A 24,663-nucleotide genomic window follows, 5' to 3' on the forward strand; every position below is an offset into this window, starting at 1 on the left:
GAAAACATATGAAGGCTAGGTACAGTTAATCTACAGATAAAATTGTAATAAATGCAGAAGTTTTTTTAAAAACTCTACACCTTTGTAAGATGTAAAGCTCTGGAGATTAGTAGTTCAACAATGTGAATATCCTTAAAATGAACCGTATATTTAAAAATATTTAAAATGGTAAATTTTATGTTTTATCACAATTTTTAAAACAAAAGGAAAAAACTATAGGCCTTAAAATTTTTTAATAAATAAATTTCAAGCCTTTTGTCCTTGGGGTGAGGAGGAAATGACATGTAGCTAAAGTATTCAAAATTCAGAATTTATTTCTGCAGCCTGGAGTTGGTTATCCATTACAGTTAACCATGGTAATAAATAATCTTTAATCTAAAAGTAATATACATTTATTAAAGAATATCTGAGTACAGAAAAGTAGGCAAAAGGAAAAATCATCTATAATTCTACTACCAGAACACCTTTGTTGTGAACATTCTGATATTTTTCCTCCTAATTTTTTTTCTTTTTGTAAATATGGGCTCGTTTTTACATTTGGTACCAATCATACTGTGCCTCCAGTATTGTACCCTGTATATCTCAAGCTTTAGTTGACTGGCTGCCTGTGTACCCCTTGAGTGCGTACCATAGTTTATGTAGACATTCTTATGTTGTTGATCATTTATGGTTGTTCCCATATTTTTGCTTGTTTTTTAAACTTTTTATTGTGGTAAAATATGTAACATAAGATTTGCAGTTTTAGCAATTAAAAACTTTTTTTAAATTTATTTATTTTTAGAGCGAGGGAAGGGAGTGAGAGAGAGAGGGAGAGAAACATTGATGGGAGAGAGAAACATCAGTTGGTTGCCTCTCACAGGTGCACAGCCTGGGGACCAAACCTGTGCAACAGGCTAGGCATGTGCCCTGACTGGGAATCAAACCTTTTGCTTTGCTGGACCAAACCCAGTCAACTGAGCCACTCTGGACAGGGCCATTTTAGCCATTTTATTTTTTATATGATATTTTTCGTTCTTGTCAACACTTTTTTTTTTTTCATTTGTAGCCATTTTTTAAGTGTACAATTTAGTATATTAATTACATTCACAGTGTTGTATAACTGTCACCCCAAACAGAAACTCTGCCTATTAAGCAGTAACTTCCCATTCCCTCCTCCTAACCCCTGACTACCTCTAATCTACCTTCTGTCTTTATGAATTTGCCTGTTCTAGATAATTTTATATAATGGAGTCATATAATATTTGTCCTTTTGTGTCTGTTTATTTTACCTTTCATAAGTGTTGTCAAGGTTTGTGCATATTGTAGCATGTTTCAGAGCTTTAAATGACAGAATAATATTCCATTGTGTCGATAATACCCCATTTTGTTTACCCTTCCATCTGTCGATGGGCACATGGATTGTTTCTGCCTTCTGACTGCTGTGAATAGTGCTGTGGTGCACACTGGCATACAAGTGTGTGTTACGCTCCTGTTTTCATTTTTGGGATTGCTGTGTCATTTGGTGATTCTTTGTGTAACTATTAGAGGAAGTGCTAGACTCTTTGTTTCTTTAAGTATTAATAATGCTTAAATGAATATCTGTGTGCATGAAGCTTTTTGGACATTTTTATTTATTTCTTTAAATTCCTTGAAGTGAAATTAATGGGTGAAAGTGTGTGACAGTTTGAGATATTATGCCAAGTGCTATCCAAAAGGATTGAACAACTTCTTTTTTTTTAAACTGACTTAATAAAGATTTATTTTTCATAACGTACCCTGGTGGGACCTGTTGTTCATGCATTTTCACCAACAGCTGGGGCATCCCCACCTTTGGTGTTTTTGGTGTAAATTACTTGAGCTCTGTGCTTTGAAACTAGTTTAATAAGTCCTTTATTAAGGAGCTCCTGAAGGGCTGCCCTGGCCAAGGAACCGCGGATCTTCAGTTGCTCCGAGATAACAGCTGGAGTTACAAGCTTGCAGTTGAGAACTTCCTTACAGAGTTTGTCATATGTTGCTTTGTCAAACAAGACTAGGTTATTGAGCTTGTCCCGAACTTTGCCTTTGGACCACTTCTTTTTGGCCGTGCCCCCCAGATTTGTTCACTTGGTCTTTGTCTTTCTTGGCCAACTTTCCAGCATCTTTCTCCTTCTTGTCATCCTTGGGCAGCAGAGCAAAACTCCTGGAGTGGCTGCTATCACTGCTGCCTGAGAAGATGTCAGACAAAAAAAAGTAGGATTGAACTTTTGCTGCTGCCACAAGTGTCTGAGAATGCCCTTAAGCAAAACAGCATTGCTATGGATATTTCAGTTTTGAATCTTAGAGATGTCTATATCTGATAGAACCATAGTCTGGCCACAGATGGCTTACCTGACATAGCTTCTGGTCACCAGCCCTGAGTCCTTCATCCTCCCATTCTCCTTGTCCCTGATGACTGACCCAACCTAGTCATTAGGTCCTATTAGGTCTGACTTCCCAACCTATCTCTGGTCTGTCCCTTTCTCCCCATTTGCCCAGCAAGGATGAGGTCGGTTTAGTGTGTAAAAGATATTCTTTAGAGGATCCAGTCAAGATGGCATCATAGGCAGACATGGCTCGCCTCTTCACACAATCACATCAAAATTACAACTAAAATATAGAGCAACCATCAGCCAAAACTGTCAGAAATCGAGTTAAATGCAAATCTGACAACTGCAGAATTAAAGAAACCACATCCATCGAGACAAGTAGGAGAGGTGAAGACACAGAACAGGCTAGGCTGATCCCTCACTCTCATGTGGTAGGTAAAATTCGGAAGGGATATCTTGGGATCAAGGAGTCCCAGCTTCATTCACACCAGGCCCCCCAGTCCAGGCTTCCAGTGCTAGGAAGATAAGTCTGCACAGCTTCTGGCTACAAAAACCAATGGGGATTGAATTGGTGGGAGAAACTTCTGGAGCCCTAAACAGTTCCTCTGAAAGAACCCACACACAGACTCACGTACTCAGAGTCACTCCCTCTGGGCTCCAGCACTCAGCACTGGGGTAGCAGCGTGAAAGATATCAGTGGCATACAGGGAGAAACTCAAGTGTCTGGCATTATGGCGAACAGAGGCCATTGTCTCTTTTCTAAACCCTCCCCCCACAGAGTCAACAAGCTGGTGCCATATCTGAATCTCCATCAACGTGGGTAACACTGTTTAACCCTCCTTGGAGAGCCCCAGAAACTCTGCCCCACCCAATTTATGGGCCCACCCAAGCTGCTTTTCCATATGAATAGCTGATCTTGGCTGATGCTTCACAACTTCCTAAATCCTATCACACAAGCAGCAATTGGCCTCAGCAGTTGGCCTCCTGTCATTAGGAACAGCCAGTTTAGATTCACAGCTGGGCTTCACCTGGTAATCTCTTAAGCCCAGCACAAGTAGCAGCCATCTCAGATTGCTCTATAGCTCAGGCAGGGGGCCCGGGCGAAACAGGTGGGGGCTAACCTTGGTCTGCACCACCCAGGTAACCCCAGGGCCAGCGCACCCAGTGGACAGCTACAGACCACATCAGAGCACCATCACCCTGCCCCTGCACTTCTGATCCTCCACCGAGGGTGGAGGTCGATTGTCAGTGGTCACAGCTATCCTTGCAGCTGACTGGCCTGGGTAAATCCCTCCCATTGATCTGCCAACAGCAACCAAGGCTCAACTACAAGAGGAGGATGTACTTAACCCACACAAAGTGTGCACCTTGAGTACTCAGCTTCAGTGATAGGGGAAGCTGTGCCACTGGACCTTACAGGACACCTACTATGTTAGGCCACACTCCCAAGACATGAAGTCAAAGCTGCTCCACCCAATACCCAGAAACAAACACCAGGAGGCTGCCAAATTGAGAAGCCCACGAAATATGGCCCAAATGAAAGAACAGAACAAAACCCCAGAAAAAGAACTAAACGAAACAGAGATAGCCAACCTGTCAGAGGCAGAGTTCAAAACACTGGTGATCTGCATGCTCAGAGAAATGATTGAGTATGGCCACAAAATAAAGGAAGACGAGAACGTTATACAAAGTGAAATAAAGAAAAATATACAGGGAAGCAACAGTGATGGGAAGGAAGCCAGAGTGCAAATCAACAATTTGGAACAAAAGGAAGAAATAAACATTCACCTGGAAGAGAAAGAAGAAACAAGATTTGAAAAAATGAAGAGAGGTTAGGAATCTCTGGGACAACTTTAAATACACCAACATCTGAATCACAGGGGTGCTAGAAGGAGAAGAGGAAGAGCAAGAAATTGAAAAAATAATGAAAGAAAACTTCCCTAATTTGGTGAAGGAAATAGACATATAAGTCAAGGAAAAACAGAGAGTCCCAAACAATTTGGACCCAAAGAGGACCGCACCAAGACATACCACAATTTAAATGCCAAATATTAAAGATAAAGAGAGTCTGTAAAGCAGCAAGAGAAAAGAAGAGAGTTACCCTACAAAGGAGTTCCCATAAAAACTATCAGCTGATTTCTCAAAAGAAACTTTGCAGATAAGAAGGGACTGGCAAGAAGGATTCAAAGTGATGAAAAGCAAGAACCTACAACCAAGATTACTCTATCCAGCAAAGCTATCATTTATAATGGAAGGGCAGATAAAGTGTTTCCCATATAAGGTAAAGCTAAAGGAATTCATCGTCACTAAGCCGTTATTATATGAAATGTTAAAGGGATTTATTTAAGAAAAGAAGATCAAAACTATGGGCATTAAAATGACAACAAACTCACAACTATCAACAACTGAATCTGAAAAATAAAAACGAAATCCAACTAAGCAAACAACCAGAACAGGAACAGAATCATAGGTATGGAGATCATTTGGAGGGTTATCAGCTGGGAGGGGGAAGGGAGAGAAATGGAGAAGTGGTGCAAGGATCAAGAATAGTTGATAAGAACAAAATCGACAGAGGATGTTAAGAATAATATAGGAAAAGTTGAAGCCAAGGAACTTACATGCACAACCCATGGACATGAACTAAGGGGGCGGTGATTGTTGGAGGAAAGAGGGGTACTGGGCAGAGGGGAGCAAAGGGAATAAAATTTGGACTACTGTAATAATTAAAATATCCTTAAAAAAAAAAAAAAAAAAGAATATGTTCTCTGGCTCTGACTTCCACCTGCCACTTTGCTTTCTCACCGTAAGACCTATGGCCTCTGTTATAGCTTCCCACCTTGTCTGATTCTGACATCTTTCCTCTCCTTTCCTTGTGCTCTTCTTTCTATCCCAGTTCTACAGCGAGTCAGGCATGCCTACCAAACACCTTTCGGACAGCGTATGTGCCGTGTGTGGGCAGCAGATCTTTGTGGATGTCAGTGAAGAGGGCATCATCGAGAACACGTACAGGCTGTCTTGCAATCATGTGTATCCTGCCTGGAGCTCCTGGGTCGCATGCACACTGCAGTCAGGGAGGAAGGGGGTGGGGTGGGGTGCTCCAACCTTTGAGTGTAGGAGAGTCACGAGAGGGCAGACATTTGGGTGATGTTCTCTGCTACAGAAACCAACACCAAAGAGTGGAAACTGCAGCCTTGCTCATTCTTCCCCACAGATGGGAGCCGCTCTTATGTGAACTGTATTCATAGCCTGGCTGGATCAGAAAGGAGCCTGAAGCTGCACTGGCTGCCCCAAGATTGGATGGGTCACAGGGGAGGAGCATCCTCTTACTGGATCCCTCAGTTTCAGAATCAGATCCCCCTGAATAACACTTCTAAGATGTGTCATGTACTTCCTCAGCTCCCATTCTGTGCCATGTATTATATTATCCCCATTTTGCCCCATAACAACCCTGTAAGGTAGAGATCATTGTTCTCACTTCACATATGAGCAAAAAGATGCAGCAAGAGGGGACTTGGCCAAGATTATACAGCAGATAAGAGGTGAAACCAGGCTTTGAACCTTTCTCCAGAGCTAGTGTAAGACTGCCACAGAGCTGGAGTGGCCACCTCGGCTGCCCACCATTATTTCCTTTGACCAGTCATGCTCAGATTCCACGAGTTCTGCATTCGCGGCTGGTGCATTGTGGGAAAGAAGCAGACGTGTCCCTACTGCAAAGAGAAGGTAGATCTCAAGAGGATGTTCAGCAACCCGTATCCTTTATTTGGGTTCTTTTGGGGAAGAAAGCACTGGCCATTTATTTTTCTACATAGTCCAGGTTTTATCATAATTTTCATATTGCAGAGATTTCAAATATGGCACATTGTGACAGTGAAGAACTTTTCAATGAATTATATGCAGATACTTTTTCTGATTGAGTGACTTTGAAGACTAGCAGTGATGTGGAAGATGGTAGTCTGTTGGAAGGTAGTTATGAATCTGATATTAGACCACCAAAATAGCAAAAAAGAAATATGATAGTATCTGATAGTGACAGTGATTTTGAAAAAGAGTAGACAGAAAATGACATTACACCAACCTTGGAGGATTATACATATATTTCTGATGTAACTGTTGAACTTAGTGATCCATGGAGTATCTGTGAAGTGAAGGATTTACTTTTTGATAATGATTTTTTTTTATTTAATTGCTTCTCAAACCAATTTATACCACCAACAAATGGAAAAATTTTATAAAATATCTGCTAAAACTTTACTGTGGATGGAAGTTACCACTAGTAATATGAAGAAGTTTCTCGATTTATTGATATTGATGGGACAAATAAAAAAATCACATTGCGAGATTACTGGTCAATGGACCCTTTGCTTGAAGCGCCCATATTTCCTAACTATGACCAGAATGAGGTTCGAACAAATACTTAACTTTTTTTCATCTTAGTAATAACTCACAAGCTACATCTAATGAAGCCAGACTTTACAAAATTAGGCCTCTTTTTAGATTACTTTATTCCAAAATTTCAGTCTTTGTAGAGATCTAAACAGGAGTTATCCCTAGATGAAGCAATGATATCACAAAGAGTACATATCAGCTTCAGAACAAAATTTACAAAATAATATAAGATACAATTTCTACTCGAAGTTCCTAGGGAATAGATAACCAATGATTCAAGTGAATGTAGGATAGAACCTGGCATTTCTTGTGGTACCTCTAAAAGAACTCCTTACCAAGATTCACCTTTCAGGATTTCAGGAAACTAAAAGACTAGATTTTTAGAAAAAGTGATCACTTGGCATAAAAAAGAATCCCACTAGTACATGGAGAGTATACTCTTCAAATGGAAAGCACAGTGAAACTAGTTATATTTGCAAAACCTGTTGTGTATCATTGCATGTAGGTGAATGCTATACAGTTTATCATACCAAAAAAAGTTATTAGAAATTATATAGAAGGTATGTACCAAGTTTCATTTCAGTACATTATGTATAAATCAAGTATATTGAAGTTTATTTAGATTGTTTTATTTTCATACTCAGTTACAAAAAATAGCTGGTGATATGGGATAGCTTTTGTATAAAATTGCCAGTCAACAATGTGTTAAGTAACTCCATGGTCATGCTGTTGGTTGGGGCTTCCCTTAGTCCTCAGACACTAGGCCAGGCTACTCTTTCTGATGCCTTTGGAGAAGTTCCTCACCCTCTCCTAAGTCTCAGGAGGTCAGTCTGTTCTTTGCCCAGAGCTGGAATCCCAGGCGCCCTTTCCAGGCATCTTGCCCAGTGTTTAGCTGTAAAGTGAAAGGAAAGGGAATCATCACCAGGGCCGCTGGGCCTCGGTAGGACCTGGTACTTAGGGGCCCCTGGGTGGGGATTTCCTGGGGCTTCTGCCAGGTTATCCCCTATGACTAGCCTCTTGCTCCCATCTGCTTCTGTCCCTAGACTCAACCTCTTCCTTGAACTAGAAAATGTTCCATATTGGGCATTACAAGGACCTTTGGGGTTACCGTATTTAACTCCCAGCTTCCCTGTAGCCATTGACACAGGTACATTTACAGCAGTCTCAGGCTGTGTTCTCTTACACTGCCAGTCCCATCTCAAAAAAGTTGTTACATGGGTGACCTTCTCTGCATATTGATTGTAGAGAGCTTAGTTTCACCTATCCACCCCCATCTTCTGTACTGGTCCCCTCTGTCCTCTTTCCACTTTTCTTTGTGTTGAGCCCTTTTTTCCAACCTGGAAAGGCTGGTGAGGCCTTCTAGAAAGCAGCTGCCTTTTCTTGCAGGCTGATTCTGTGGAGCAACTGGAAGGTGTGAGCAGTCTCAGGGAGGATATGGGCAAACCCATCCCTTAGACCAACCTTAGCAGCTCTATGTATATCCTCTTTCCTTTAACACACTGGCAGCTGGGAGAGGCCTCACGTCATGTACGGGCAACTACTGGATTGGCTTCGATACTTAGTAGCCTGGCAGCCTGTCATCATTGGCCTGGTACAAGGGATCAACTACATCCTGGGCCTGGAATAGTCGGGCAGAAGAGCATCCACCCACCATGGACCTCAGGGCACACTCCTTTCTGTCCTTCAAGACCTCCTGGGTGGGAAATACTCAAAGGGGTACTTGGGCCACTCAGGACCCTTCCGGCTGTGACCGGGCTGGGGAGGGATATGATGGTGAGCTAGCCAGTGGGCTGTCAGCAGTGGGGACTTTTTAAAAGAAAACTATTTTGATGAATATATTTAAAAATTTTTATATTGTGGAGCATAAGAATTGCCCCCAACTCCTCCAGGCCTTATCCTTCCTACTGGAGCAGGGCAGGAGCAGAGCCACAACCTTTTTGGTTGAAAGGAGCCTTCTTGCCTCTGGCTGAGAGCCTTAGCCCAGCCCCTTCCCTTTTCCCTTCTCTCTGTGGGGCTCAAGCCTGGCGCACACTCTGTGGAAGAGTGGAAGCCCTCCGACTGGTGACACAGATGAGCACTGAGTGGTGAGGTATTTTCTCTCTTCCCCTGTCAAGGAGTCATAGGCTGTGGAACCTTGTGACTTTTCCAGTGAGGGAAGCTTTGGGACCTCAGAATGCATTGAGGATTTGTTTGGGGACAGCCAGAAGCAGTAGCAGCTTGAGTAACCTGCCCTGAGCAGGACTGTACTCAGCCAGGAATGGAGGCCATGGGGGTTGCTGTGGGCAGCATGATCCCTTTGCCTGGAAGTGGTGACGTGTGCCAGAGGCCATTCTGCAACATCACTTTCTTCCCTGAAAGCCTGGTGAAAGTGTGTGTGCACGTCTGAATGGGTGTGGCAAAGAGACTGACAGACTGAGACTTCTCCCTGTTGTCAGAGTTCCTGAAAGCTGGCAGGGGATTCCCAGGTCAGGGAATATCTCTATGCCAGCCTCGTCATTCACGGGCCCTGCCTGGGCCTGCCAACAGGAGTTGGGGACATGGGTGGGAGGAGGGTAAGGCCAGGTGAGTATGGCTTCTGAAAGGGAGTTCCAGGGAGGCCCCAGCTCTGGTCCTAGGAGTTTGGGAGGAAGTAGGAGGGCAAACATGGGCCTTCCACACTGGGCTCCTAGGGAGTATGGCCTAGCTTCAAGGGCAGCAAGAACCAAGAAAGATCTTGTCACTCCATTCTGAATAAAGCTCCATGAGCTGGGTTGGACAGCTGAACACATCTTGCTTTTCTTCTTCCCACTCCTGCCCTGGGATCCCCAGCGGTGCCTGGCTGCCTTTTGCTGTTCCCATTTGAGAGCTGGGGCCCTGGGTGGTTGGCCCCACTCAGCCTTGTGGCAGAAGGGGCCCTGGGGCATCACTGAGTGGCTGTGTCCTCTCACTACCTGAGGTCAGTGCCCTGCCACCACCCCTTTTCATGGGCCATTCTCAGGTTTTGACGCTCTTCCCCAGTGTGGCTTCCCATGGTTCCACTGCTCATGCCCATTTTCCAGGGGTGGAAAAGGGGCTCGTTGAAGGGTCCAGGGATCATCCTTTCACTTTTGTCCCCTCAACCCCCACATCAGACTCATGTGAGAAGCCGAGGCCAAGCTGTTCAAGTCTCACTCTTCACATTTCTCCAGTCCTGAGTCCCATGACCTCCCAGTGGCCCAACTCTGGTCTTGGTGACACTCTGAAGCAGAAGCCTGTCTCCTCTCTGTCTCATTCCTTACCCCTGTACCCCAAAGGATTGTGCCTCTCAGAGCCCCAGGCAGCCTTGCCTCCAGACTTGACTTTGGGAGTGCTGGGGTGCCTAGGGAAGCAGGGTGCCCTGCAGCCTAGGAGCTCCTGGGGCCGGAGGTAGGGAGGAACTGAAGGTTGGAAAATGTCAAGTAGAGCCATGGAGAACAGGATGTGACTTGTCTCCTACTTCTACATTAGGAATATGAATCTGGTTTTTCCACACCAGTAACCCCCCCCCCCCTTGGGACTGCAATAAACAGTGTTCCTCACACATCCTCTAAACCCAGCTTCGTGCCCTGACCCCCCCGGCTCTGTCCCCAGCTCTCCCATTCTCCTGACCACAGAAGTCACAAACCTAAGTCACTCAGGTTTTGTCCTTCACACTTGATATGCATGGATCACCAACCTGCTTTTTCTTCCTCCGTGACCCTGACAGTGAGTGCCTCCTTCAATTTTGCATCTCAGGTGCCTCACTCACCTCACCCTAGACCTGACCCTGCCACAGCCCCAGTTCCATTTGTCCCATCAGCAACCAGGCTCATGTTGCTGGAGCCAGTGCAGGGCTATTCCTCCTCTTCCCTGGGAAGTGCCCTCCTCTTAGGACCAGGGCGCTAGCTCATGTTTCAGTCTCCACTTGGCTCCGAGAGGTTCCTACGGACAAGTATGGAGAGTGCAGTTCCCATGATGTGGCTCACATGGGACCAGGTACAGCTGCATTGAGCTGTGAAGCTCCGAGAAGGGCAATTCCGAAAAGCAAGGCTCTTCAGGCTTCTTTGGAGCCAGGTAGGGGACATCTAGACTTCCTGATGAACCTTGACCTGTAGCTCTGGCCAAGGGGCTGGGATGAGAGAAGTGAGAAGAGTTCAGGTGGTTCTGGGTGGGTGTTGGCTTAGTGGTTGGGGGAGTGGGGAGCCTGAGAGAGATCAGGATGTGGATAGACTGGGGTGACATTGAACATGAAATGGTCAAAGAGTTCCAAAAGATTGGGGTCCCCAGGGCCTAAGAGAGTTGTCCCCTTGAATATTAGTGTGATCTGTGGGAGGCTCATTAATTCATACCCTTTGTGACCAGGGCAGGGTGAGGATAAGGGTAAAGACCCCATCCAGTCTGACAACATCTGGAGAGAAGGGGTGCTATAGAGATAACAGGAATGTTCCAAGCCACTGTGAACTTTTGCCTCAGTTTCATTGTGCAGGAACCTTTGAGGAGCAGGTTGTCTGTGTGTGTGTCCTCTGTTGCCAAGGGCCCGCCTGCTTTGAATCTCCTGGTTAGGATAAAAGTGAAAGTGAAATAGGGTGCAGGGCCAGTGCTTTCCCAGAACAGTTGCACTCTATCCTGCCTTCCCAGAAGCAGCTCTGGCAGCGAAGAGGGCTTTGTCTCCCTTTGTGACTGGTAAGTACCTGGCCCCTCTTTGGGCCTCAATTTCTTTATCCCTATGCTGAAGGGGTTAGTATGGACCAAAAACTAGCATGTTAATGGTAATAAGATCTTGGGTGAGGAAAGGCAGTCCCTCGATGACCCTCCAGCTTTGTTTCTAAGTGCTAAAGAGTTCAAGCCTCTGCTGGACGCCTGCCTTCCTGTTGTCATTTGGGACAGATGGACAGGACAGAGTAAATAGCAATGCCTGGCAGTCCACTGAAAGTCAGACCTAGGAGTGGCTGTGGAATCTACAGGGAGGAGAGGGCTACACTTGAGAAGATGTAAAGAAGTAGTTACCATTCTCCTCCCCCGTCTGCCCCCAAAGAGGAGGAAGTTCATCACATACGTATATAGAGCCAGGCACGCCAGCTCCTGACACATACATCATGACCACGAGATGGAACTGGACACCAGGTGCGACCTGGGGCTGTGCATGGGAGGAGGGGGGCGGTAAGGGTTCTGAGAACAGAATGGAGCAGCATTGTAGCCTCAAGCCTTAACCCCCAGGTGACTCCATTCCACTGAATTGTTGCTTTTTCAGCCTCTGTCCAGGCACTAAGGCTCTGGCTCCATTCTAAAGTCTCCCTGTGCTCCATTAAAAAAGGGCTGGGAGGAAGGAGCTGAGGGTTCTTCTGTCCCTCCAATTCCCAGGAATCTCTGGGCCAGAGCTATATCTAGGCAGCAACTCCCTTTCCAAGATCTGAGCCTGGGTGCTGAGCATTCCCACATGGGGCCTGACAGCTGCTGATCTCTGGACTGTCCTTTCCTCAGACACCAGCCCTTTGTGGGTCCTGTTCCTGTGCGCCCACATTGTCTCCCCTTTGGCCAGAGCCACGCCTATACTTCAGGCCATCACAGCTGCCACGGCTTCTGCTGGGATCCCAGAAGACCCCTCTTCCTCCCAACCCCCAGCGCTCCCAACAGTTAAGCTGTGCCCAGCATTGGAGGTGACGTGGCCAGAAGTGGAAGTCCCACTAAGTAAGGAGTATCTCTAAAGAGGCGGACACAAAAGCTGGGGGGGGGGGGGGTGGACTGTGGGCACAGAGGGTCCAAGGGGTTGAGTCTTGAACGTGCCTCCCTGCTCTTCTGTCATATAAGCCCACCACGAACCTGGCCAGCTTGGCTGAGCACTCAGCATTCTCCCTCTCCCACCCAGCACAAGTGTGGGCACAGGGCCCATTCCCAAGATGTTCGTATCAAATGAGACAGAATTCAGTCATAAGGCAAGGTCAGAGCACACTTCCCTTCTGGCCACCTCAGAAGAGCAGCAGCCTACTGGGGCTGCCTCCTTGGCTGGGGCTCCTAGAGTCAGTGAAGCTGACTGAGCACCAGAAAAGGTCATCCTGAATAAACAAGCTCAGGAGTTATCATCTGAACCAAGGACCTGCCCCCAAACTCCTCTTGCTCAGCCCTAGGCCTCCATTGTAGACAACTGCACTTCCCCTTTAAAAAACTTGCCCACCAAGTTTTTTTAAAGTGTGCTGAGCAGCGCTCTAGATTCCTGGATTGTGGAGACTGCGGAGCTGGGCAGGGTGGGCATTCCACAGAATGGCAGAGGGGAGGGTCTGCTCTACAGAAGGGCTGACGGCTGCTTGTATCCCTAGATGGAACGCTGACTTTGTCCTGTAGCGCCTGCAGCTGCTTCCACCACTTCAGCATCCTTTACTGGCTGGGCAATGGTTCCTTCATTGAGCACCTCCCAGGCCGGCTGCGGGAGGGCAGCACCAGGTGAGGAGTGTGGTGGCGAGGCCAGCAGGAGGGAGGCCGCCTCCTGCAGACCTCTCACGGCCTTTCCTTCTCTGCTCCAGCTGGGAGCACAGGGGCACCAGCACCCAGCTGTGGAAGGCCTTGGTGCTGGAGGAGCTAAGCCCTGCCTTGCGCAGCACCAACTTCTCTTGTGTTTTCATGGACCCTGAGCACACTGTCCAGCGTCATGTCATCCTGGCCCATCTCTTGGTGAGGAACCTGAGGAAAGGTTTCCAGGGACAGGAGGAGCTCTGCTCCAGTGTGGGGAGGAAGGGGTGGGTGCGCACCTAGAGGAGTCTCCCGCTGGTGGCAACCAGTCCCCAAAGTCCCCAAGCCTGAGGTAGAAACTAAAAAGAACTTTGGGCTCAGGCAGAGGAAACATGGCCTAGAGGAAAGTAAAAAGAGAAATTCCTCCCCCTTTGACTTGATCCTTGTCTACCTTCACTTTCCCCAGACTGGACTGAGGACAGTTGTGCCCCCTACTGAAGAAGCCCTCCAGCGGGTCCCCTCAGCCTCACTGTCCTGACAGGTGAACTCTAAAGCCTGGATGAAACGTAATCTCTCCATGTAGGTCTAAGCTGTATCTCAGCTCAGGTCACATTCTGCATCAACTGAATGTTATATGTTCTATCTGTATAGGCATATCTTGTTTTATTGTGCTTCCCAGATACTGCACTTTTTACAAACTGAAGGTTTGTGGCACCCCTGTGTTTGAGTAAGTCTATTAGCACCATTTTTCCAGCAGCATCTGCTCACTTTGTCTCATTTTGATAATTCTTGCAATATTTCAAACTTTTTCATCATCATTATATTTGTTATGATCTGTGATCTTTGATGTTGCTATTGAAATTGCCTTTGAGACACCATGAACCACGCCCATGTAAAATGGTGAACTTAATTGATAAATGTGTATGTTCTGACTGCTCTACTGAGTATCTGTTCCCCATCTCTCTCCCTCCCTATTCCTGGGGACACAACAGTGTTGAAATCAGGCCAGTTATTAACCCTACAATGGCCTCTAAAGTGTTCTGGTGAAAGGAAGAGTCGCCTGTCTCTCACTTTAAATCAAAAGCTAGAAATGATTCAGCTTAGTGAGGAAGGCACGTTGAAAGCCAAGACAGGCCACAAGCTAGGCCTCTTGCACCAACAGCCAAGTTGTAAATGCAAAGGAAAAGTTCTTGAAGGTAATTAAAAGTGCTACTCCAGTGGACACATTAATAAAAAAGCAAAAAAGCCTTATTGCTGATATGGAAAGTCTTAATGGTCTGGATAGGTGAAACCAGCCACAAGCTGGTTTCCTTTAAGGCAAAGCCTAATCCAGCGCAAGGCCCTAATGCTCTTTAATTCTATGAAGGCTGAGAGGTGAGGAAACTTCAAAAGAAAAGTTGGAAGCTAGCAGAGGTTGGTTCATGAGGTTTAAGGAAATAAGCCATCTCCTTAACATGAGAGTGCAAGGTAAAGCCACAAATGCTGATGTAGAAGCTGCAGCAAATTATCCAGAAGATCTAAGATAATTAATGAAGGTGGCTACACTAAACAGATTTTTAATGTAGACGAAACAGCCTTCTTTTGAAAAAAGATGCTATCTAGGACCTTTCATAGCTAGAGAAGTCAATGCCTGGCTTCAAAGGACAGGCTGACGCTTGTGTTAGGGGCTAATGCAGCTGCTGACTTTAAGGTTGAAGTCAATGTTCATTTACCAATCTGAAAATCCCAGGGCCCTTAAGAATTCTGCTATATCTACTCTGCAAATGGAACACCAAAGCCTGTATGCCAGCACATCTATTTACAATATGGTTGACTGAATATTTTTAGCCCATTGTTGGGACCTACTGCTCATTGACAAGCACCTGGTCACCCAAGAACTCTGATGGAGATGTACAATGAGATTAATGTTTTCATGCCTGCTGACACATTATTTTGTAACCCATGAATCGAGTAATTTCAACTTTCAAGTCTTTGCCATAGTGATTCCTCTGATGGGTCTGAGCAAAGGAAATGAAAAACCTTCTGGAAAGGATTCACCATTCCAGATGCTATTAAGAACATTTGTGATTCAAGGGAAGGGGTCAAAATATCACCATTAATAGAAGATTGGAGGTTTATTCCAGTCCTCATAGATTACTTGGAAGGATTCAAGACTTCAGTGGAGGAAGTAACGGCATGTGTGGTAGAAATAGCAAGAGAATTAGAATTGGAGCCCGAAGATATGACTAAATTGCTACAGTCTCATGATAGAACTTTTAATAGATGAAGAGTTGCTTCTTATTGATAACCAAAGTAGTTTCTTGAGGTGGTATCTACTGCTGGTGAAGATGCTGTGAAGATTGTTGAAATGACAACAAAGGATTTAGAGTACATAAACTTTGTTGATAAAAGATTTGAGAGGATTGACCTAAATTTTGAAAGAAGTTCTGTGGGTAGAATGCTATCAAACAGCATTGCATACTACAAAGAAATCATTTGCGGAAGAGTTAATCAATGTGGCAAACTTCATTTTGTTATTTTAAGAAGTTTCTGCAGCCACCCCAGCCTTCAGCAACCACTACCTTTATCAGTCAGCAGCCAACATCAAGGCAAGACCCTCCACCAGCAAAAAGATTTCAAGTCACTGAAAGTTCAGATGGTGGATAGCATTTTTAAATTAACGTACACTGTTTCTTAGAAATGCTTATTGCACTTTAAGACTACAGTATAATGTAAACATAGTTTTTATGTGCTCCGGGAAACAACAAAAAAAAAATTGTGTAACTCGCTTTATTGTGATAGTGGTCTGGAACCAAACTTGCAATCTCTCTAAGCTGTGTCTGTATTGTTTTTTTCTTCTAATAGACTGTCCCAGGGATATGGGCAGAGGCTGCTTCTGGTCCACAGCTGTATCTTTGCCATACCCAGCAGGGCCCACAGCGGGCATCCGTAAATGATTTGTCAGTGGAGGCATGTTGACATCTCAGTCATTGAGGCCATTTTCCCATTCACAGACCTTGGCCCATTCTAGGAAGGATTATGGGAAGAAGCTAAAGACAAAACTCGATTCAGGGGACATGAGCCCTCAGAAAAGAACAGTCCATAATGCTCCATGAGCAGAGGTCAGAAATGGAGTGTGAGAAGATCCTCTGGCCCCAGAAAGTCTGGAGAAAGGACTTGAAAAAAGGCAGGTTCTGTAAGGCTGAGCAGGAACAAAGGTAAGCCCAGATTACCCTTTTTTCCCCACACAGATCAGGCAGCCTAGCAGTCAAGGGAGAAAAATAGACTTTATTTACAAGTAATAACATTTAGAAAAGATCCATCCCTGGCCCTTAAAAACCTTCCCATCCAGACAAATCCCACCCCAGTACAAGTCTAGGGAAGGTGGGGGATGAACTGCTGAAGGCTGCCATGCCACCCCCACCCCCCTACCCCACCCTCCCCAACCCCCAGGCTGTCCTGGAAAAGAACATCCTCTGGGCAACTGTGCCCTTGGGTTAGATGGGAGCACCTGGTGGTGGACTGTTCCCACCAGGTAAATGCCCAGTCCTGGACTAAGAGCAAGGGCACCTGCTAGGCCTACCTAGCCATCATGAACAGCAGGAACCATGGCCTACTCCTCCAATGGTCCCTTCTAGATTCAGAGGCCGAAGAGGACTGGCTGGGCCCAAGAACTCAGCCGCTGAAAGCCAGCCTCAGATCTTGTTGTGATGGAGAAGTGACTTTGCTTTGTGAAAACATCAGGAGGCAAGGTAGGGAGAGGACCCAGACTGTCCAGGTTCCAGGCCAACTTTCAAGACTTATCCATGAAGACCCATTCGTTCACCTAGTGAAGCTCTCGTAAAGGTCCATGTGCCAAGCATCACTGTCTCTAGGGGTTTAGCCAATGTTGGCCTGGAAACTGAGAGAAGGCACTGAGAGGGACAGTAGAAGGACCAGGCAAGGGCAGCATCAGAAACATAGGTGGGGCCATTCACTGGTACTGGTCCTTTAGTGCTTTGCCTGAAAGAGAGAACACAGTCACTTGGCTGGATGAGACTTGTGATGTCAGCCTGTACCCGCTGTTCCCATAGCCCCCTACTAGGATCCCTTCCATGGTGTGGGCCAGACAGATGTACTTTCAGGTTACCTGTTGCTGAATGTGTCTTAACCAGCTCTGGGTTTTTTAGTACAAATGGAGTGGTCAGTCTCAATAATAAGCAGCTAACCAAGATAAGGAGGATCTGCTTACCTCCCAACCTCCAGGGGCCTAACTTGGCCCTCCCCCAGGGGCTCCCCCATGCTTCCACTGGAGAGTTGAACCCTACCCCTTCCCTGTCAGTGCCTCTACCTTGCCCTTGGCCCGAGGAGTGGTAGTGGCGGCAGCGATGGCAGCAGCAGTGGCGGCACTGGCTGTGGTGGTGGCAATGCGAGGAGAGCGACGGGTCCCACTGCGGGTGTTGGGGGAGGCCTTGGACAGGGCTTTCTTTGAGGCTCCCCTCCGCAGAAGGCTATTCCCAAGCTTCTTGGGCGTGTTGAGGATGCTGAAGGCCATGGACTGGCGACGATCAGCCTGTGGGGAGGGGCTGTCAGATCGGGCTCACTGCTGCCTTTCTAGGCCAACTGGCTGTTCCAGTGTCTTCCTTCAGCCTCCAACTAACCTGTTTGACAACGGCTGGAACTGTTTTCTTCTGGGCCTCCGTAGTGCTCTGTTTTCGCCCTTCATGTCGGTCCCGGGGAGTCATGGGACGTGGGAAACAGCTGGTGGGCTTCTTAGACTATGGGGAAGAGGCCAGTTAGGCAAACATCAGTAAGAGGACTTCACATCTGAAGCTAGGTGTCTCAGTTGAGTGGACCTTATAAATCAACTTGTCCAACCAACAGCATCCACCCTCCACCCCCCCAGAGCCAGAAACTTCCCTTTAATCCACTTTAAAATTGGCTGAGCTGGACCTGGCAGGCTGTTAGAATAAAACACAGGAGCCAACGTCACCTACCTCAGGGGTACCAGGACCCTGGTGGGGCTCTAAGGAAACCCGTTTGCGCTGCCGAGTGGTGATGCCAGTGCCTTCAGCTATCTGGATTGGCTGCATGCTGGCTCGGCGCAGGGTCTCCTGTGGGTCACCAGTTTTCATCTCCTCGTCTGTGATGGTAGCCAGGCTCAGGGAAGGCTGTGTGGGGTGGAAGTGGTCAGTGGACCCAAGCTGTTTGGAGCTGCAGCAGATCTGCCCCGGATTCTCTTCTCTGGCCTGACATGTGGAACAGCTGGAGCCTTCCTGTCACAAAAGACCTCACTACCCATTGGCTTCCCTGCACAATGGCCACAGAAGAATAATCCCAAGCAGACCACTCCCAGCTCTTTTCCTACCACCTGTTCCACTAGAAGCACCTAGTTGCCCTCTTCAGGAAGCCAGGGACCCAGGGTGCTATTACATATGCCAAGAGAGGAAGAGGTGAGCCTCCCCCCAGAGCTCACCCTGGACTCAAGGGGATAGCAGGTCTTCAGGTGCGGGGGACAGACTCGATTGCGCTGCTGCAGCTCTGCGATGCGGTTCCAGTCATCCAGCTGCTCAGGCTCATCCTGGCAAGTGCCCATGTAGAAGCTGTTTCTTCCTGGGGAGGGCAGGGAAGTTGAAGCAAGTGGGGCTAGAAAGCCAGGAAGAGAGGGTGGAGGCAGCAAGTCGCCCACTGGCCCTGGCATCTCACCAGCCTTTGCTGCCACCACTCCTGTCCACCTGCCTGGTGAACTTCAGGCCCGGTAGCCCAAAGTCCTGCTCTGCTCAGAGCTGCAGATACAGGAGCAGGGCTCACAGACCATTTCTACCATGGGGGCTGGGTCACTGCATTCTCCCTGGAAAGGTCAAAAGGGGTCATATGCAGATGCTATGACACGAAGAGAATCTAGAGGGCCAGGAATTGATACCCAGGGGGTCCCTAAAAGGCAAGATCCTTGAAGAAGAACTAAGGATAAAACAATGGCCAGCTTGGCCCTCTGGAAGCCCCTCACCACCTGAGAAGGGCATGAGGGACTCCCGACAGCCTCTGAGCTTCACTATTTTGCTGGGAGTCCTAGGCTTGTACGAGCATTTCCAATTCACCGTAACTGGACAGGCAAGGCCCAGAGACTGCAGGAAGCAGCTGGGAAGTGAGAGTTCAGTTTCTAAATGCTTGTCCTTTCCCTGTGCCATAATCTGTTTCCAGCCTAACAGGTAGGGTTAGGAACAGTTCCCTCACCTGGAGGGGCTCCACTAGACACCCCAGCCTGGGAACGGCGAGCAGAGCTGCGAGTGGTGGGCCGGTAGCCAGGCAGGCTGAGCAGAGCCGAATTGCCGTCATCAGGAGAGCCCAGGCGGGCCAGAGACTGGGTGGAAGAGGTGGCTCTCAGGCCGGCCTGGGAGGCAGGGGCAGACTGTGTGCTATGGAAGGATGAGTTTGCGCTGTCTGGCTCTTCTACATCCGACTTCTGGAAGAAAGGATAAATCTCTTGTGGGGTGAAATGGGCACCCTGACATTCTATAAAGAAGCCTCCCACTGTTCCCCTTCCTGAGGCTCTTTGGGTCCTAAAGTGTGGCTGCACGTTTCCACACTACTTTGCAACTATTCATAGCTGAACATCTGCAAGAAATGGGCCTCACGGGCCTCATGGGCCTCACTGCCAGAATCTCACATAGGTGCTGAGGGTATCAAGACTCTTCTACCCAGTTTCCCATTGAATCTATTAACAATGTTTTGAGGGAGAGAAGGCAGAGTGTTATCAGACTATTTTAGAAAAAGAAATGAAGGGACTGGCCAAAGGTCAAACAGCTAGGAAGTGGGAAAGCCAGAGTTGGAACCTATGTCTCTCTCCTGAGCTAGTCAGGCTCATCCCATGGCTCCTGGGTCCCCCAACTCAAGCCTGCCAGGGTCCTGACCATCTTTTAGAGCTTCTCTAGCTTCTTGGTAGCAGAGGGCACTTGGCACACAGAGGTGTCTCCTGCTACACCAAAGGCACCTACCACTCTCTTCTAACTTCCTTGGAATATGGAAATACGGGCAAGAGCGCCCCAGGCTGGCAGGCAGCCCACTGGCAGTTGCAACACATCTCAGCTACCCAGGGGGTGTGCTGGGAGGGAAAGGTTGAGCTATGACTTCTCCATATTTGCTCCTTTCAGCCTGTACAGGGTCAGTGATACACATGGGGAGGACGCCAGCCTTACAGTCAGCAGTCATCCAATTACAGCCCTGCCCTTTTCAACAAGAGGCCTAAGAAGGTTTCCCTTCTGTAAGACATGGACTGGTCAGCCCTGCCTGCCTATCCAGGCTATTTTGAGAACCCAGTGGAAAGGTGCCCTTGAGAAGACTCTTATAAGCATCTCTATCCTGCAGCCCCACTTCCAGGAACCTGACCTTGGTCATGGTGATATTGATGATTTGCGTAGTACGACGACGAGCAGAGCGAGTCTTCCGGCCTGAGTCCAGGAAGCTGTCCCCCAGGGAGTCCAAGCTGCTCTCCAGGGGCGGCTGACCCCGACCAGGGATGGGGGTAAAATAGAGACTTTCCAGGGATTCCACCTTGGGGGGCAGGCGCTGCGTAATGGGTGAAGCTGGCTGTCCAGGGATGCTGTTGCCATCTGGCTGGGTATGAGGCAGCTTGCTATAGAAAAGAAACCTGCTGAGATGCCATTCTTGGGGCTAGAAAGCATTTTGTCCATCTCTTTGCTCCAGAGTAATCAATTCCTACATTTATTATAAGCAGACCAGATCAAACACCCCATTTTTTGAATTTTTTGAATTTTCAGAGATACCAAGGAGAGCCCTTGACCTGGGCTCTCCATCTCCAGTGAGCCCACCCATGCCCATGGCCTTTTGAACTCAATACTAGCAACTCCCAGCCCTCTGCCTTAACCCAGACCCTTTAGATCTGTGTATCCATTGTCTCAGACATCTCTGGATACCCACAGCTTCTCCACAATGAACACATCCCAAACTAAGCCCATAGTATGTTTCTCCTCTTCTCTCTCCTACCAAACAAAATTGGCAAGTCTCCTAACCACACCCAACTGTGCTCCCACAGCCTTCCCTGGTCTGCCTCACCTCTCATCTAGACTGACAACTGAGAGAGGCCCCAGAAGGGTGACAAGCAAGGACTTGAGCCAGGCTGCCCAGGTTCAAGCCCAGCTCTGCCACCGTGGAACCTTGAATAAGTGACTGCCCCCTATGCTCCAGTTTCATCTGTTAAATGACTTAGTATTTTTTCCAAGTGCCTATATGTGTCTGATACGTAGAAGTGTTGTTAAATAAAAACAAATGCTTCTAATCGCAGCTTCCACACTGGCTATAAGGATAAGCTAAGATGCAAATCTGATCATGTACTGTACTCAATCGCAAACCCTTTCAAGGTCCCTCAAAGAACCATCCTGCATCAATGGGGAGTCCCGCTGGCTCTCCCAACTTTACCTCCCAGCCCAGCTAGGCTCTTTCTTGGCACTGTTCTCCTCTGTCCACTGGGCACATATACCTGTGGCTCCTTTCAAGACTCAGAACAGGAGTGACTGCCTCCATGAAATCTTTTTATTCTAAGAATAAGCTTCAAGAAGATAAAGGGCCCACATCTTTCATAGTCCCAGTGCCCAGATTAGTGCCTGATAAACAGTAGTCTCTCAATGGACAACGGACTGAGGGAAGAAAGGTGCCTCCTAACCTGGTGATAGTGAGCGGGGTCCCCTCCTCGCAGCTCAGATCTAGGCTGTCAATACTCAAGTCCAGCTGAGGCTTAGCCTGGGGCTCCCGGCTCTTTAAGGCATCAGTTGCCACCTGAAACTTGCCCAGGTCTCGAAGCTGCTGGTCTGCATGGGCAACCTGGGAAGCAGAGGGCCAGGAAGAGAGAAGAGAAGCCTAAGGCAGGGGTAGCTTAGGAGAGGAAGGCGCAGGGACCCATTACGACAAGGATGAGGAAGTCTGTCCACCCAGATATTTACCTGTGCCTCCAGGCTGCGCACCTGGGCAGTAAGCTGGCGGCAGGTCTGTTCAGTCTCCTTGGTCTTCAACCCAGCCTGCTGTAGCTCACGGCTCAGCCGCTCAGCTTCAGTCCTCAGCTCCTTGTTTTCTTTCTGCAGCTGCTCCAGTCCCCGCAGCTGCTCCTGCAGTTCTTGGTTCTGCTGCTTCTTGGCATCATAATGGGTCTTGGCTTTCTCCATCTGTGTGGACAGTTGGGGTGGGTGGGGTTGGGGCAGAGGGTGGGGGATGGTGCAAGGGGGGGGGGGCAGAGTTGGCCAGGACTAGGCTCGTCACCTGTAGCTTGTAGTGCTCAGCTGCCTGCTCCTTCTGGCTCAACTGGGCCTGTAGCTCATTCAGCTGGGCCTGGAGACGCTGGGTCTCCTGCTGGCTCTCCCCTCCCTGGGCCTGGAACGCATGTGGAAGGCTGATCAGGGTGACTGGTCTGGCTGATCCACCCAAATCCACTGACTTGCCCTTGCCTCTTAGGCTCTATGGTGTTTTCTCTCAGCAAATAAACAAAAAACATTTTTTTTAACGTCTCACCACCACCCCACCCAAGCCTAACATCAGCATACACTTTTCAAGGTCCACAGTCTGCAGGAGCTTTCCCATCCAGCTCATGCCATTTCTGGCAGAGTTCTGACAGCCTTATCTTCTTTGAGATCAAGCACAAACTCATTCACTCACTCTATGAGTACAAAATCAGTCTCCCCAAGGAGATAGAGAACTGATCCTCTCACCTGGGTGCAGAGCACAGGGCTAGGCACTTGAGATCTGAACTCTCAGGACATGTGAACTCATTTCTCCTCAAAGCAACTCTGAGAGGTAACTATCATCACCATTTCAGAGTTGAAAGAAATTGAGCTCAAGAAATTAAAGCAAATTGGCCAGAGTCACAGTGACTAACTAGCAAAGTAAGATCTGAAGCTTGGTGCACCTGAGTCCAAAGCCTGCGTGGACTCATTCATAGTGCTGGCACTACCTTCTCTCAGACCAGACTCCTTGGGAATGGGGCCTGTGTCTGATTCTCTGTCTACCTGCAATGCCAGAAAGTTTGTAGTAGAAACTGGACAGGATTACCTGGCCTTACTTCTCCTACATCTCCTATCACTAGGAAGGTCCCTAAAAGGAGTATAACAAGCATCTGTTTATCACAATCTCTTAAGACATGGTGTGGTATTTGGAAGTGAGCTAGGGAAACAAAGCCCTCAGCTCCCACCAACTCCTGCGACCCACCAGGGCTCTAGTGAGTCCTAGGACCACTGGTGCCCAATTCCTTTGCTCCTAGTTAAAAGCTGTGAAGCCTAGACTGCAAAAAAGCAAATATTAAACCAAAGGTGACATTGTTGAAAGCATTATAAATGTTAATTTGCATTATAATATCACATGTCATTGATATTCTACACCAGTACTTTCCAATGTAACTTTCTACAATGGTGGCAGTGTTCTCTTTCTGCTCTGCGCAATGTGGTAGCCACTAGCCACACGTAGTTATTGAGCAGGGAAAATGTAGCTGGTGTGACTGAGAAACTGAACTTTTAACTTAAATTTAAATAAGCAAACATGGTTAGTGGCTACTATAATTTGCAGCAAAGGTCTGAAGGACAGAAGCAGCTCTGGTCTTCCTTTCAGAGTTCCCAGAAGGCACACAAATGAGGCATAGGCACATCTGAGGCAGCCAGGTTCTCCCTCCCCCACCTCCCACCTTCCCTCCCCCATCTGTCCCACCTTCAGCTTCTGCTGCTTCGCCCTGCTGGCTTGGTCATGGTCAGCTAGCTTCTTACTCAGTTCTTCCACCTGGCGAAGTGGAGGGAAGAGGAGAACGGAAGACTCAAGAGGCCTTCCCCTGGATGTCCAGGGAAATTATGGGGTTTTCCCAGACCAGTTCCCAATATTTTAGAAAAAGAAACTCAGGTCCTCTCTCTGGCCTCCAATTAGGGAACAGCCTGCTGCCCAGGCTGGTTGGAAGGACCTGAGAGGCAAACCACACAGGTGCTGCCAGAGCCACTTGCCAAGGCTCACCTCCACCCCAAGCCTGCAGGGGCAGAGGCCTGCAGTCACCAGGGGATTCAACAGAATCAACTCTGGGGAGCTGATACCTCACCACCACCCTACTGCTGCTGCTGCCACCATTCCCAGCCCCAACCTTCCTGGGTTGGAGACAGGAACAGGAGACCTAGCCTCTAAACTCTAGCAGATACACTCATTCAATCCCTCCTCCTCCCAAACACTTCCAAAGAAAAAGCCCACAAATGATCAGTCCTCTTCCCAAAATCCACAGGCTGTTAGGGCTGGTGCTAGCAGTGTGGTTAGCGTAGGGGATCAGACAGCTGGGAGACAGAGCAGGGGCAGTGCATGTCCAAGCCCACCCCACCCCCACAGAAAGGAAGAGCAAGAGGAGGGAGGGATGAGAGGGAGCATCACAGCCACAAGCACTCCTGGCTCCTACAGATTCTAGGAGCTCAAGCATGGTCAGCAAAGGCAAAAGGCAAGGGCTCCATTGCTAACTGTTTGTATTCGGTTTGTCATCCTGGGCTCTTAAAAGGTGATAGGAGGAGGAAGAGGCTCAATTCCTCTGTAGGCCTGAGGTGACTGGGTA

The 24,663-nt window shown here is 47.8% G+C and overlaps 3 protein-coding genes and 1 pseudogene across 13 annotated transcripts in view; 2 read left to right on the forward strand and 2 right to left on the reverse strand.

Annotated features, from left to right (window-relative positions):
- RNF121 (ring finger protein 121) overlaps positions 1 to 9,473 on the forward strand; it is a 95,331-nt gene extending 85,858 nt beyond the window's left edge. The window contains exons 7-9 of the mRNA XM_090264839.1: positions 5,218 to 5,351; positions 5,972 to 6,073; positions 8,217 to 9,473. Of these exons, the coding sequence (XP_090120965.1) occupies positions 5,218 to 5,351; positions 5,972 to 6,073; positions 8,217 to 8,337 (357 nt within the window). The 3' untranslated portion in view covers positions 8,338 to 9,473. The remainder of the gene's footprint in view (positions 1 to 5,217; positions 5,352 to 5,971; positions 6,074 to 8,216) is intronic.
- On the reverse strand, positions 1,773 to 2,353 carry LOC150018418 (small ribosomal subunit protein eS25 pseudogene; annotated as a pseudogene).
- A 749-nt stretch (positions 9,474 to 10,222) lies between the features above and the next one.
- Positions 10,223 to 21,373, forward strand: IL18BP (interleukin 18 binding protein). Of its 7 annotated transcripts, XR_016508606.1 has the most exons (7): positions 10,958 to 11,810; positions 12,168 to 12,374; positions 13,001 to 13,124; positions 13,205 to 13,352; positions 13,597 to 13,671; positions 16,124 to 16,327; positions 21,142 to 21,373. XR_016508606.1 is itself a non-coding variant. In XM_090264934.1 (6 exons), exons 2-6 carry the CDS (start codon positions 11,783 to 11,785, stop codon positions 13,666 to 13,668), a joined length of 579 nt encoding a protein of 192 aa, XP_090121060.1. In that variant the 5' UTR covers positions 10,223 to 10,760; positions 11,160 to 11,782; the 3' UTR covers positions 13,669 to 14,965. The 7 variants fall into 7 exon arrangements, 6 of the variants coding, with proteins under 6 accessions (XP_090121060.1, XP_090121080.1, XP_090121093.1 ...); XM_090264934.1 differs by lacking the exons at positions 16,124 to 16,327; positions 21,142 to 21,373 and adding an exon at positions 10,223 to 10,760 and having other exon boundaries at positions 11,160 to 11,810; positions 13,597 to 14,965; XM_090264954.1 differs by lacking the exons at positions 16,124 to 16,327; positions 21,142 to 21,373 and adding an exon at positions 10,223 to 10,760 and having other exon boundaries at positions 11,325 to 11,810; positions 13,597 to 14,965.
- The window catches only part of NUMA1 (nuclear mitotic apparatus protein 1), a 75,600-nt gene continuing 67,469 nt past the window's right edge, over positions 16,533 to 24,663 (reverse strand). For all 5 annotated transcript variants that reach the window (XM_090264823.1, XM_090264820.1, XM_090264825.1 and 2 more), the window contains 11 exons: positions 23,793 to 23,861; positions 22,359 to 22,469; positions 22,046 to 22,264; positions 21,769 to 21,926; positions 20,475 to 20,721; positions 19,323 to 19,551; positions 18,565 to 18,701; positions 18,086 to 18,259; positions 17,750 to 17,866; positions 17,440 to 17,661; positions 16,533 to 17,111 (listed from right to left, as the gene is read on the reverse strand). In XM_090264823.1, coding sequence (XP_090120949.1) covers positions 17,100 to 17,111; positions 17,440 to 17,661; positions 17,750 to 17,866; positions 18,086 to 18,259; positions 18,565 to 18,701; positions 19,323 to 19,551; positions 20,475 to 20,721; positions 21,769 to 21,926; positions 22,046 to 22,264; positions 22,359 to 22,469; positions 23,793 to 23,861 — 1,695 coding nt within the window. In that variant the 3' untranslated portion in view covers positions 16,533 to 17,099. The remainder of the gene's footprint in view (positions 17,112 to 17,439; positions 17,662 to 17,749; positions 17,867 to 18,085; positions 18,260 to 18,564; positions 18,702 to 19,322; positions 19,552 to 20,474; positions 20,722 to 21,768; positions 21,927 to 22,045; positions 22,265 to 22,358; positions 22,470 to 23,792; positions 23,862 to 24,663) is intronic.

Source organism: Furipterus horrens, unplaced genomic scaffold (genome assembly GCF_987537825.1).
Source record: "Furipterus horrens unplaced genomic scaffold, mFurHor1.1.pri manual_scaffold_2, whole genome shotgun sequence".
Taxonomy (NCBI): domain Eukaryota; kingdom Metazoa; phylum Chordata; class Mammalia; order Chiroptera; family Furipteridae; genus Furipterus; species Furipterus horrens.